We start from the raw sequence: 15,446 nt of genomic DNA, 5'->3' as shown, positions 1-15,446 counted from the left end.
AATAGCGTTTCTGTTTTTTAAAGCGACTGTTTTGGAGCCATTGACACCTCGTGTTTGTTTTTCAAATCAAATTTTATTTCTGCTGTTGTGGATTTGCATAGCTATTTAAATCTTGGGCTGTATTACTCTTAATGAAAGATTTGTCTTTTTCTGCCTGATAACTGTTGAAGTTTATAGTGGAATTTAGAATGAACATATTCGCATTAAGATAGCCACTTGTAGTAAAAGGTAAACCAATTTGGAAACTGGTGAGTATTTTAGAGTATTAGAACAAGGAATAAGGAGTAGCAACCTTAGCCATTTCCCCCTAAAGAGGGACTTTTTTAATGGGGCCAATCTTAGCTCTAAATCTGACCTTTTGCCTGTCAGGGACTTTGTCAAGTGAGCTGATAGTTCCCCCTATGCAATTTTTTTTCTTCACTTTTCTCCCAGATGTTACTCTTTAATAAGCCTTTTGCATTCCTCACTTGGTCTCAGTATCTGCTTCCAGAGAACCAGACAAGTACACAGCCCCTAGATTTAATGGCGTAATTTTGGAATGTCTGGATTGCAGGAAAACAATTTTGTCCAAATTTTATTTATATATATAATATATTAATATATAATATATATTTATATATATAATATATAATACATATGTATATATGTATTATATATAATGTTATATATACATATATAATATATAATTATATATATACACACACACATATATATATACACACACACATACACACATATATATATATTTTTTTTTTCATATTGAGAGATACTATGTAAAAATAGAAATAGAATTAAATATTTTAGGACTTTATATGTTTAGGACACTACCCTAAGAGCTGTGGGAAAATATAGCTTATGTTTATGAAATTGATCCTTTTTAGAAATGTTTTGATTTGAAGGCATAGCATAAATATCTGAAAAATCAAGTGCAAGCCATCAGGGTAAAAAAAAAAAATCACAAAATATTCAGCGTCAAGAAGATAATAGGTAAATAGTTTGCATGTGGAAGAGAGGTCATGGGAATAAACTTTTTTTGCTTAAAATTTTAGTAATTTTCCCTAAATTAGTAAAGTACTCAATGGTTTAAAACTCAAGACTCTATAAGACTAGTGATGATTTTACTCATGCCTACTTCTTTACCGTCACCTGGTTCATTCCTTGCTCTACCTCTCCTAAAACCCAAATTTTATAATCATAATGCACTATTTGTAGTTGTGTTAACACCTGTCTGTGTTTTCATATGTGATTTTCCTTCTGCCTGGATTTCCTTCTTTTTCCTCCTGTCTCTCTCTTCTACCTTCTTCTACTTAACTACTGTTCATCAAACCACATCTTTTTGTAAGCCATTCTTGAAAAATCTAGCCCTCTGCAGTTTGATGGGGTTTTTTTTTTTGCTCTTTGCCATTGTATCTGGAATATGCCTGTATTGTACCGTGTTTCCCTGAAAATAAGACCTAACCAGAAAATAAGCCATAGCATGATTTTTTAGGATGCTCGTAAAAAAGCCCTACCCTAAGCATAAGCCCCAGTTAAGATCATCAGCCAGACATGATTGTTTGAATAAATGTAGGTTTTTGTACATGAATAAATGAATAAATGTAGATTGTTAGAGCAAAAATTTATATAAGACCCGGTCTTATTTTTGGGGAAACACAGTAGTAGTTACCATACTGTTTATCATATGGTTTCTTCACTGTAAACATGGGGTATACTGCAGTTCTGCACTTTAAAATTTAACATTATATCCCTAAAGACTTTAAGAGTTCCTGATATTTAGCAGTCATACGTTAAATGTTATTTAAGTAGGATATAGGAATGGATTGATGAGCTTGGTAGTTTAGAAATGTTTTGTACAAAAAAAAGAAAGTTGAGCCAGTTCTTGAATGGTGAGTAGGTTTGAGGTGGCCAAAAAGGGAAGAATTATAGGGAGAGGAAGTGAGCCAACAGAGGTAGGCAGAAAACTATATACATTTGGACAGAATTTCTTCAACTTGAGCATTGTTGAAATTTGGGGCTGGAATTCTTTGTTGTGCTGAGCTATCCTGTCCACTGTAGACTGTTTAGCAGCATCTATGGCTCTTACCCACTAGATGCTAGTAGGAGTCCCTCAGTTGTGACAACTTAGAATGTCTCCAGATATTGCCAGATATAAGACAACTTAAAATGTCTCCTGGGGGAGGAGGGGAGAGGTCATTCACTATTAGTAGAACCGCTGAATAATTTGTTGATTGTTCAAAGGATTTATGTAACATACAATAATTAAAGACTAAAAAGGTAAAGTAGGACCACATTGAAGTGCTTTGAATGATAGGGTGGAGAACTTGAGCTTTATATTACTGGAAAGTGAACTTAGTGTACAATGTTGTGCTTCTTCTCACCTTCCTTCTACTCTCAGACTCTGTGGTTTTATAGTGTGGTTCATGAACCAGCATCTTTGATATCACTTGGGAGCTTGTTAAAAATTCAGAATTTCAGACCTCTCAGACTTACTGAGTAATAAAGGTACATTTTAGCAGGATCCCAAGTGATCTGTATGCACAGTAACATTTTAGAAACACTGCTTTGATCACCTCACCTTACTTAGAGGGATGCCTAACTCATAGTAGACCTTATTCAGGTAGTAATGTAATGAAAGTTGTGATTTAGGATGATCAATCTTGTGTTTTTGATGAATTGAAATGAAGAGGTTCTGAAATCATAATGCCTCAACCATGAGGACATGAAATTAATTTTCCAATTTCTTCCACTTGAGTGAAGGGAGATATTACAGAGGAATAACTAGGAGGACTTTGTAACTGACTGGATGTGAGAAACGAGAAGTTTGAACAACAAACAGGTTTTGAACCTTGGTAATTGAGTAAATTATGTTACCATTAATTTAAATAGGCATGTCTTTGAAAAACAGGTGTTATAGATGGTGGGATGAGATTATGAGTTCAGCATTTGGTTTATTGAATTTGAAGATATATAGGCAAAAATACCAGGCAGATGGTTAAAAACTGTGGAGTCAAGCCTAATATCAAAATTGGAGAAAGTTAGGGATCATCTGGGTAGCAGTGTTTAGCAGATAAGTTTTTAAGGGTGATACAAAAAAATAACTGAAGGCCTTGTACTTAGTATTTATTAGGGCAAAAGTTGGAAGAAATAGAGATGAAGAGCTCAAAGACAGCTCTCAGAAAAACTTGAGCAAAGTAATGTTATTCATGTCAAGAGAAGATAAAGTTTTAAAGGTTACTCTAGCAGCCTTTTTCCACAGTAAGAATTAAGCCCTATAGAAAATGATTTAATGATCAGTGTTTCAGTTCTCCTAAGGATGGCACACTGCTGGTATACTTCTAAATGCATAGGCCACAAATTCATGTACTACTTACAATGGATACCTTAAGGTATTAGTACTTAATTCTTTTTGGAATTTTGGAACTGATTGGAAGAACTGTGCTGAAGAATTAAATTCTACAAATTCTGCAAAGTTAGTCAAAGAATAGGCAAAGAAAAATATCGAGATTGTCGATTAGATGACAACATTTGATTTCAATGGAGTGATAGTAATAGAAACCAAATTAAGGGAATGGGATATAACAAAAAGTTTTGGCAAAATTGAACAACAAATGTCCGATAATAGAGGAGTTGTTAAACAGTTGGTTACTTCCTCTTGGTGGGATATTAGTTATTAAAATTATGGTTAAGAGGAATGTTACTATGCCAAAAAAAAAAAAAGGAAAAAAGCCACAAAATTGTAGGCATGTCATGATTACATCTATAAAGAGACTGGAAATAGAAATAATGAGAAGGAAATGGGAGAGTATGATAATTACTGTATTAGGACACTGTAGTCATGGATAATTTTTCTGTTTTCCCAATTGTTAGTAATACTGTTGCAATTAAGAAATAGACTTCTACTGCTGGACAAGATGGAGTAACAGGGACTAGATTTACCCTCTTTCTGTAGGAACAAGTCAACCAGGCAAATAAGAAACAGTTTTTGGTCATTGGACAATAGTGAGTGTAGGATTATGATCTGTGAAAGAAGGAAAACAAAGAAGGTGAGTCCTATAAATGCTCTAGCTTCCTCCCTAGGCAGTTTCCAGGCTACAGCTTGGTGACAAGGAGTTAAAACAGAGCATGGTGGTTTCACTGAATTGAAGAGACAGATTGAAATTCAGGGAGGACAAAGTGATTAGAATTTGTGGAGCAGAATAGTGGAAAAAAGGAGCATGGGAGGGAGGGAAGGAGAAAGGAAGGAAGAGAGCACACGCGAGGGGGCGCACATTTTTGAGATATATAGAAGGGCCTTCTGAAGTCTTTGGTTTTAGTACTGATTTGTGTACATGTGAGAGGAAACTTGAGGTGAGGGATAGAACCAAGGGAAAGCGGTAGGCCTAACAATCCTAGCATTCTCACAGGGTTGGGAACACTTCATGTTCCTTCCCCACCCCCACCCCCTCAGTGTACACAGGGCATTGGGTAACATCTTAAGAGGAAGCAACAACTAGACAGAGGATAGTACAGAGAAGTTAGCTAAACTATTGAATTATATGAGAAAAGTAACTTGAAATAGCCAATAAAATCTACAACCAGGAGACTGAGTCCTTTCAAAAGAAATAGAAATAACATAATTTAAAATTGGCTTGAAAATTTTAAATTCTCAAAGATAAAGGTTTCTATTAATGATGGCATAAGTTATTCAACTCTCCCACTGGGGGTGAAATATATAAAAAAAACCCACAATTTGAGAGCTTCAAAGAAATAACAAAATAGTGAGGAATATAACAAGACCAAAATTTAGTGGAAGATGAAAACATAGAAATAAGCCTAGCACTAAAAGCTGAAAGCTGGATCCAACCTGAGGACGTTTGACAGTTCAGAAGACATGAGATGCTAAGCTAAGATTTTGAGAGCCTTGAGAAGTGAGAAACACAAATATCTAAGTGCAGTTCTGCTCAAGATGAGATATCTAATAACCCTTTTCATATTCACGTTGGTACCCAAAGGCTTACATTTTCAGAATAATAGTAAACCAGAAGTAAACCAGGCTTGACTTCTATGCCTGGTGTCTATCTCCTGAGTAGTCTGAACTTAAATCAAGGAAATCCTGGACTGGTTTTTAGGAATTGGGCAGAAAATATAGGTGACTTTTGGAGGAAAGTACCTTTATTCTATACCTCAAATTATTTCTACCTTAATTATTCAAACATAGGCATTTAGTCTGCTTGAATAACCAGTTATACAAGTAAAGAAAATCTCACAAGCAGCAGTCAGCACAAACAAGACAACAGAAAGACCTGCAAAGATATAAGATGTTAGAATTATCAGACACAGACTGAAACAACAGCGCTTACCATTTGACCAGATAAGTCAAATCTACAAAATTTTTTCAGAGAACAAGAAGCTATATATGTATATCACATAGTAACTTGAAGTAGAGAAGTATTTCTTAGTGTATAAAAGCACTAAGTGTATAAAAGCAATTAACATAAAAGGGATATAAAAAGTGATACATTTTAGTACATTTAAATGAAAAACTTATGCTTATCAAACACACCATAGGGTGAAAAAACAAGTACTAACTGGTAGAAGATATTTACATCACATATGGTCAAAAAAGGACTCTTCTCCCAAATCAATAAGAAAAAGAAAAAGGCTTTAAAAGGCATTTTGCAGAAGAAGAAATTCCAAATGGCCCATAAAGATCCTTAACCTTATTTGTAATCAGAGAAATTAAAGTCTCAGTGAAATGCCGTTATATACGTACGAGATTGACAAACATTGAGAAGCCTGGCAATATCAACTGGTGAGTATTTAGACCAACAAGAACTCTAAGATTGGGAATAAATTGGTACTTTGGAAAGCTTTTGTTATTACCTGGTAAAACTGAAAATATAGTGGTAACAATTTTACAAAGGATAAACTAGAGAAACTTTTGCACAAATATACCAAAATACATGGATGACAGTATTTCTTGTAAAATCATTTATACCAAACAGGAAACACCACCAATGTCCAACAATCAAACTCTACAGCAGTTAAAACTAATAACTTACACAATTGCAAGTAAATCTAAATGATATATAAATAAAAAGTTTAAAATATTCTAGAATAATAAACAGGTTAAATATTCCCACATAAACGAATAGCAGGAACACAAAATTGAGTCAAAGAAAAAGTATACAAAAATACATATAGTCTGATTCTATTCATATAGAGTTCAGAAACAGATGAAACTTGTGTAGGTTTGCATTTGTTGGTTATATAGAACTAACATGAAAAGTAAGAAAAATTTACGTATTTCTAAAGTCAATATAATGGCTTCACACTTGGGCAGGCAAGGTGTTACAATTAAGAAGAAGCACTGAGAGACATGGGAGGTACTAAATTTTTTATTAGGATGTGTGGTGGCTACATGGATATTTGCTATAAATTATTACGTGTGTGCACTTCTGTTATTTTACAATAATTCATCTTACAAAAGGAAATACATAAGGAAAATATTAATATTCCTTAAAGTAAATGATGAAACAAAAATAGGTAGATACAAACCAAGAACAGATGGCACTGAAAGAACCAAGTGGAAATCTTGGAAGTGAAAAACTGCCTTTGAGATTAAAAACTTAATGCACAGAATAAACTGTAGGCTTTGAGCCAAAGAATTCATGAACTGGGTACTGAGGAGTTTATACAGAAAGAAGCAGATAAAATTTGCTGCTGGAAAATGTGGAGAGATAGCTAGGATACATGGAGTGTAGCTTGAAAGTAACATTAAGGTTACTTTTCCTTGATGAGCAGCTTTCTTATGCCAGAGAAATATAGGTGGTAGGTACATTTCAATGCACATAACTTTTAGTGGTGTTGCATTTTAACAGTATAGTTCTATACTAATAACTTATTTTAACATAGTTTTTCTTTAAACATTTTTCATAAATGCTTCATAAAATGAAGCATTATATATTAAAACTACTTTTTTTCCTTTCAGAGTGGTAATACCTTTAATCTCATAATGGAAATTATGATCCAATTCACAGGAATTTTTGTATTGCTAATTTGGGGAACTCATCTGTCCCTATAAAGAAAAGTATATCTCTAACAGTGAGAGCCATCTTTGTAATGGTTGTATAAAATCTTGTTTTCTTATTTGACCTGGCTCATGACCTTCTCTTGTTCCAAGAACCCAGTTGATGTCGACATTACCTAAAAAGTGTGTGTAAATTTTTTGTGCAGTTATCCCTAAGCTTATGAAATATAGCTAGATGTGGTTTGGAAAGATGTATATATAGTCTTAATTGAAATGTAACTAATTTTGTTTTTGATTTAAACAGTTGAACCCACTGTGAGCCTGATTAAAGGGCCAGATTCTTTAATTGATGGAGGAAATGAAACAGTGGCAGCCATTTGTATCGCAGCCACTGGAAAACCAGTTGCACATATTAACTGGGAAGGTGATCTTGGTGAGATGGAATCCACTACAACTTCTTTTCCAAATGAAACGGCAACAATTGTCAGCCAGTACAAGCTGTTTCCAACCAGATTTGCTAGAGGAAGACGAATTACTTGTGTAGTAAAACATCCAGCCTTGGAAAAGGACATCCGATATTCTTTCATATTAGATATACAGTGTAAGTAAATGGTAACATTTGCTTTTTAAACATGCATTTTATTTTCATTTCCTTCTTTTGACATAATTCTATATCAAACTGCTTTTAGTTTGAATATTTAGTATTCAGAAATTCTTAACAGCTTTTCCTTACTGACATTTTTGTTCTTAATTTTTAAAATATTTTCATGGAAATTTTATTTAACAAGAACATTTTTTATCAGTTTGTGAAGATGGACGATGATTTAAAGTTGTTCTCAAACTTATAATTATTTAGCCTTATCCTTTTTAGACCTGAAAAATAGGCTGGCCATAAGCAAACTGTGAAAATTTATACCTCAAAATGTGCAATACTTCGAGACAAACAGATACTTCTTCAGTTAATTTAGCTGTTATTCAGTTTTATTGATGTCATCCATGATATTTTTATTTTTCAGCAAGAACTTTTTACTTCCTAGATGCATTTTAACTATTTTGAAAATCTATATTCTTCTAACATTTGACTCCAATTTTATTGATCATGTTGTAAGATTCTCAGATAGGTAAAACAATATTTTGAAGACATCATTGGGATAATAACCATTGTAGATAAGGTTCAAAGCTGGCCCATTTTGTACTTTTATTTTTTTGTTATGGGATACTATGTTGTGTGTGTGTGTGACCATGTGTCCGTGTGTGTGTATATGGAGGGTGCCAAAAATATGTATACACATTTTAAGAAAGAAAAAAACTATTAAAATTGTAATACTCAATATATACTGATAACAAAAGATTAATATAAATCATGTTTGACTCTGCAATTACGAGAGATGCTCAAAGTGGTTACCATCAGCATCCAGACACTTCTGATTACAGCAAACTACTGCTTGAGCAGCATTGCCCTAAATATCCACTTGTATATACATTTTTTGGCACCCCAGGTATATATACTTTCCCTGTTTCTATAAAGTTTCTCAGTTTTTGATACATTCTTTGGGTAGGATTTTAAAATTGTAGCAAGAGAAAAACTGATGGTGCAGATAGCTTATACCAAAGATAATGATACAGCAGATTAAAGTAGAGATAGAATTAGGAGAAATGTTTAGGTTCTACTATCATTTCCATCCATACACAGATCATAAATCTTGATAGGTTTGTGAAAAAGATGTTGTGTCTTTTCATTTTTTTGTTTTTTTTTCTTTCTGGTATGATGCATGGAATTTTATTTTTTTTTTAATTTTTATTGGGGAATTGGAGGAAGAGGAACAGACAAGTTGCTGTTTTTTTGTTCTTCAGTCTAGTTGTGGAGGACGTTGCTTCACTGGCCCAAGTTGGCACCATCATTGCGCTCTTCCCTGGCGAGGCAGATTAGTCGCCGGCTTCTGGACGGCCGCTCACTGTGGCTGCTGGCTACATACGGTAGCCCATGGCAACCCACTGCCACAGGGGCTGCAGCCTACGCCGTCGCCGGCAACTCACGGCAGCCCAGCTCCAGGTTGAGCTGTTGTTCAGCATCTTAGCTGTGGAGGGCAGTGTCACTGGCCCTCATATGTGGGATTCCGAACCGGGGCCCTCTGGCGTCCCAAGCCAGTTCTTAACCATCGCGCCACTCGGCTGCCCGTGATGCATGGAATTTTAAATTACACATATTCATTACACTTGGTGTAATGGTTTCTAAAGCTAATTCTAAGGATTTTTTTTCAACATTTATAGGATTAAACCTGAGAACCTATTTTACATGAATATTATTACTATTGTATTCTTTAATACAAATACCTCCTTTTCTCCTTACCTCTCTGGGGAATCCAATTAAAATTATTCAATTTCCTGCCTTGCTTTCACAGACTCTTAACTTTTTCCTTTTTCTCATAAAATTTAGATCCCAATTGTAAGTACTATTAATACTTTTCTCATATTCTTCCTTCCCTGTATCTAATATTGACTGAAATTTTCATCAATTTATATAATGTGTATTATATTTTTTTGTTTGCCTGAGTGCAATCCTAAATATATAAAATTATTTCTCGTAATGTAAGACTTTATAATTATCATTTAGATTTATTGACATGCTCCTAAAATATTGTTAGAGTACTCATGACATTTTTCCTTTTTTAAATTGGGACCTATAAAATATGTGAACAAAGTTTAAGATAAAATCTTACATCCAAAATTCATATCTCAAAGTCTGTAGGTATTCTGTGGGGATACTTGAATACTATCCCTTCCTCCTTTTAAAAGAAATTAAACTCACAGATATCTGTACTCTTTTTTGAGCAACATTTTTTAGTACCTGTTTTAGGTTACAAAAATGTTAAGTATTGGTTTTTATAAGAGGCAGGCATTTTTTCTTTTTAAAATTCTAAGGTAATTGTACCTTAGTAAAAGTTTGATTTTTTTTTACTACCTCTTTTTAAACCTTGCTTGATAGTAGGTCAGGCTTTCCTGGTAGAGTTAAAGACTGACCTGATCTCTCTAAGTTCCAATTGACCATGTTCTGTTTATCTAGCTTACTGCATACCTCACATGAAGACGTATACCATGTATAAGTAATGTTTCCTTAGGGTTCTTTCATGACCTCCCCAAACTAAATTAGACCCTTCCTCTTGTCTTCTCTCTTAGCATTCTATTCTTTTCCATCACAGGTTTTAGTTAAATATTTTTAAAATGGCATCTTTCATTTTCCTATTAGAATATAATTCTACAAATACAGAGTCTATATCTATATACCAGATACCTAAAAAAATGCCAGTCACTTATTAGGAGCTAATCAATATGGTAGTTGAAGGAATGATTAGCATTGGATTTTATAGTTTGAAGGCATACATTTTTATTGCTGGTAGACATGGATGATTGCTCATTTAACTAATTGTATATATGCTGAAAGACCTTTGGGTACACTGAATGGCTACAAGTTCATGTTTTAGAACAGTTGAGGCCTTAGATAATTAAATTATAATTATAGTCTTAGAAAGTTTGTGCCTCATCTCTACATGTGCACAGAATATTAATTAATTATGGTGTAGGGACTCTAATCCCTGTATTGACCTGATATCTCTGGGGGTATTTCCTTTCAGATTAAACATTTCGTTAACAACAATTTTATATGGTGACTTGGTATTTAAATGCCATGTCTCATTATTGAATTAAGTTCTTAATGTATTTTCTATGTTCATATAGCTCTACATATTTCATAATAGGACACTTAAATTTTGCTTTTGGTGATTATAGGTTTGTGAATATTCTTACATTCAGTGTTTATAATAACTAGAACTGTATGTGCTTATAGTTGCCTAGTGTTTGGGTACTCATTGTCCATGTATTTATTCATTCTTTCAGTCAACTGTTAAGTGCGTACTGTCCTCCACATTAGTTATGTATATTGACAGAAGGAAAAATTATTTCTGCTCTTCTAAATTTTAGTTTATTATGTTATCACTGTATATTGTATTTGTCATTAACAAAAAATAATCTGTTCTGTCATGCATTTATTTTATAGATGCTCCTGAGGTTTCCGTAACAGGCTATGACGGAAATTGGTTTGTAGGAAGAAAAGGTGTTAATCTCAAGTGTAATGCTGATGCAAATCCACCACCCTTCAAATCTGTATGGAGCAGGTAATAATGTTAGATACTTCTAAAGAGAAATCATTTAAAAGTGAAAAGTATTTTCAGATGTTTAATGTTTTTATCAGTGTAATACATAATTATACTAATAGCTAAAAATTAAATGAAGAGTTTCTAAATGTTCTCCTGCCCCACCTCTCCCCACCTTCCTACCACCACAGTTCTGTTCCTCAGAGGCTACTTTAGCAATTCCTTCTGGTAGTTTCCATCATAGGTCTTAAACTGCTACTCCTTGATTTACTAATTTTTAACATGATCTATTCACTTCTTATGGTGCATATATCTACCCCTTCAAGCACAAATATACTCCTTTATAGTCCCAATGAGATTAAGTTACTTTTAGCTAAACTCTGTAATTATTGTTTGCCTCCCTACAACAGGTAAATATTATTTACTGATAGCTATGTAGTATACTGGAATTGTTTTCTTTTGTCTAAAGCTGTTTTCTCTGAAACTAATAATTGCTTCTTTTTACTTGTATAGCGTACTGTTGGAATATCATTAATTCTCTTTATGAAATTCCATGTATTGCACTAAGGTTTTCATTCGTATTTTTTTCTTTTTTTTTTTTAGCGGAGCCATCCTGCCACCTGTTGGCAGCTCAGCTCGGGCTGGGAATCGAACCGCTGTTGCTCAGAGCAATCTCTTTTGAGCGAGCTCTTAACCAACTGAGCCACTCGGCCGGCCCTTCATATTTCTTAATATTTAGGGCCCTTCTTCAATCTAGAAACTTATATCTGTCAAAGTGTATAATTTTCTAATATTTTGGTCATTCCTCCCCCCCCCCCCACCCTTTTTTTGTTTGCTCTTACTAGAACTATTTATTGTATACTAAATATCCTTTCTTTTTCAAATAATTTTTATGTTATTATAGGAGATTTGCTTGATTTTTTTTCCCCCAGTGATTAAAAGAATTAGGTGGGCATATTTTTATTTTCTAAGAGCATTTTCTTGTTCTCTGTTCATTTTCATAGCATCCTTATTTTATGAATGTAGTATCTTCCTTGTTTTTCCAGAGATTAACTAGAGTCTTTCCTCTGCAGAGATTTTATTATTCCTACATATTGTCTCTTTTTTCCCCCTAGTTCTTTCGTTTTTGTTTTTTGTCTTTCATTTTGTAGATATTCCTTAATTTTCTCACTTGTCCAGTCATTTCATAATGATGTCTTAAATAAAAATGCTGAGTGGAAACTTTCTGTCTAGTGGGGATTATTAGTAGATTCCACTCAGGGTGATCAGGTAGAGAGGTGGTTATTTTCCTGGTGAGTCTTCTGATGTCACCTGTTGGAGAATGGAAGTCTTTTTTTCATGGCCATTCATTTTATTGATTGAATTAACCGTCAATCTTTTGCCTAAAACATGAATGTCTGGTACCTGTACAGAGTTAGGACTCCTGAGTCTGTTGTTTTGTTTTTTCAACTTTAAACTAAACTCCTTATTTCTAGCCCTTTGCCTTACTCTGGCCTTCTTCAGTATAGTGAGTCAAACTCCTAATCTATTTTGGGTTCTTTGGACCAAATTGTCTGCTTTCTCAGCCACATGCCTCCCGCAAGCCCAAATTAGAGCTGCACCCTGACACTTCTGATATTTGGGGCTGGATGTATCTTTTTTGTGAGAGGCAGTCCTGTGAATTGTGGGATGTTTAGCAGCATCCCTGACCTCTAACCTCTGGAGCCAGTAGCACCCCTTCCCCACCATGAGCCAAAAATCACTCCTGAGAAACACTGGCCTAAAGTATACACCGTTTTCTCCGTTTTCTGTCTTCTAAAAGTTTGTTCAGCCATCTTATCTAATGAATTATACCTCCTGTTTTCTTTATCCTCAAGGTTTAACAGCTTTTTAATTCATCTACTCTTAGGTGGGATTTTGTGTGAGCAAGGAAACAGTATATTTGATCAATCTGTTTAATCAAACATACAGTTTTAAAAGCAGGGAACACCTTTTTCATTTATATTTTCTTAAAAGTGGGAAGAAGTAATTGGTTAAGATGTATGATAGGGTATTTCTAAAAGTCATACAATTTGGCATTTTCATCCTAGTGTCTTTACTTGGAGATGCCTTTTTTTAAGGAAGTCACTTAACCTCTCTAATCCTTTGTTTCCACATTGATAATAGTCCTTCATAGAGTTTTTGTGAGGGTAGAGACAATGAATATAAATCATATAACATAAGTGCAATCGAGTGGGAGGTGCTTAGCATCTCACTTGTTGTGAGTTCAATGTGATATTTAGATTTTTCTGTGGCTCATTTGAATAAACAACTTTAAAGGATTTTAAGACTTATTTCTCAGAATTAAAGGAATTAGAATTTGGGGCCCAAAGTAGAGATAGTTGGTAAGATACAAGTATATATAGTTCCTATTCATTCTTATTATCTTAGAAAAAGAGTTCACCTTGTGAAAGCTGATGCAGTAAAAATGTTCTTTCCAAAGTCTTCTTAAGAAGAAGATTGGGTGTTTTTGTTTTTAAACATTAAAGTACTACCTTTATCCCTCATTGCTAAATTACAGTACTGTCAGCTGTAAAAGATTGTACTGATCGCCCACCTACTACCCTTGGGAATCACAGAGTGAAATCATTCCACCTTTTCTCCAGTGTTGATTTGCTTCATTCTGCCTTCTTATTATTCTTTGTTCTTTTCTTTGTAATTAGTTGTTGTCTCCTGTTATGTACATAGGTCATTGAAAGCAAGGACCAAATCTTATTTACCACTGCATCTCAGCAACATCAGAGGAGAGTAGAGTAAATAACGGATGGCTGAGTGAAGGAATGAATGAACTTTTTGAAAATCTGTTTATCTCAAACTATAGTAGTTGAGTTGCCTGACTTGACTTGACTTTTTCATCCTCTTAAAAAAATAACTTGTGACCTTTAAAAATAGTTTTAAAATCAAGCCCTTGGTGGTTTTATTGTTTGCTTGTTTTCTTGTACTCTAAGGTTGGAAAAATTTTGTATAACAGTATACTTAGTTCCATTGCAATGAAAGGTTTTAAAGTTCTTACAGGGGGTTTTATTCCCAGTATGGTTTATAATAATGTATGCATATACACTAAATAGGACCTCTTAGCTAAATTGGTACAGGCATCATTTAAAAAGAGTTATTGATACCAAATGATTCCTTGTTTTTTATTGTTACCAATACCCACATTAAAAATTAAATTATTTTATAAAAAGACCCTTCTTAGTTGTTTTAGAAACTGTCTATCTTTGGATGGGGCAATATAGATTTGATCTGCATTAAGTGATACTCTTTAAATAGTGAATTTTACCCATAAGATCCTGGTTCTTTCACTAATATATCAAAAGTTAATCGTTATTTAAACAGCTGTCAATGAATGGAGAGTAAAGATATTTAAAATAATGGTTTGCTTTTTAAAATCTAGGTTGGATGGACAGTGGCCTGATGGCTTACTGGCTTCAGACAATACTCTTCATTTTGTCCACCCACTGACTTTCAATTATTCTGGTGTTTATGTCTGTAAAGTGACGAATTCCCTTGGTCAAAGAAGTGATCAAAAGGTCATCTACATTTCAGGTAAGTTACTACAATATCTACTCATAAAATGAGTTATTTAAATTATTTCTATGACAATCATAACAGAAGCATTATGATCGTGGTGGTGATTTATACTTGTGAAAATATAGATTCCTCAGTGTGAGGTTTTCGAAATAATCTAAACAAGATATAATAAAGTATACCTATCTGTAATACATGTATAAAGTGGCATTCCTTTACTTAAATGTCAAAATGTCTGTGCAACAAATTTATATACATTTTAAAACCTATGCATATAGTTAATTTTACAGTTAAATAGTATTTATTCCTTTTCTAGGTAGTGTGTGCTTTTCTAGGTCCTTTTGTCTACATCGAGTACAAACACTGGTTTTGTTTTGTTTTTGTGACTATGATAAATAAAATAGGATATCAACTTTGATGATCTGGCTTGTTAAATAACATTGGCACTCAATTGGTGATCATATTGAGTTACTGAGAGGTGAAGTAGGAATGCTACTGAGAATGTTCTAATGAAATAAAATTTAGGATTTTTTTGTTGTTAGTGTTTAAACCACTAATAACTTAGACCTTTCACATTCCATTCGTTTCACTGTGAAATTTTTTGTCGATTTGACAGTATAAATTTGAGTATTCTCAAAATGTAGTTACAGCTAAAAATACATTGTTTCCTGAGTGTGGCTATAAATATTAAATCATCAATGGAATTCATATTATAAAAATTATGTAAAATATATATATAT

The 15,446-nt window shown here is 33.6% G+C and overlaps 1 protein-coding gene across 5 annotated transcripts in view; it reads left to right on the top strand.

Annotated features, from left to right (window-relative positions):
• Positions 1 to 15,446, top strand: part of NECTIN3 (nectin cell adhesion molecule 3) — a 119,982-nt gene that overhangs the window by 34,228 nt on the left and 70,308 nt on the right. For all 5 annotated transcript variants that reach the window (XR_002122419.1, XM_019629304.1, XM_019629305.1 and 2 more), the window contains exons 3-5: positions 7,314 to 7,610; positions 11,064 to 11,181; positions 14,573 to 14,724. Coding sequence is in view for 4 of the 5 variants with exons in the window: in XM_019629304.1 (XP_019484849.1) it covers positions 7,314 to 7,610; positions 11,064 to 11,181; positions 14,573 to 14,724 (567 nt within the window). In the remaining variant the exon portion in view is untranslated. The remainder of the gene's footprint in view (positions 1 to 7,313; positions 7,611 to 11,063; positions 11,182 to 14,572; positions 14,725 to 15,446) is intronic.

The sequence above is a fragment of the Hipposideros armiger genome, unplaced genomic scaffold (assembly GCF_001890085.2).
Source record: "Hipposideros armiger isolate ML-2016 unplaced genomic scaffold, ASM189008v1 scaffold_837, whole genome shotgun sequence".
NCBI classification, from domain to species: Eukaryota; Metazoa; Chordata; class Mammalia; order Chiroptera; family Hipposideridae; genus Hipposideros; species Hipposideros armiger.
Note: the sequence above shows the minus strand (reverse complement) of the source record. Positions and strands in the feature narration are given on the sequence as shown.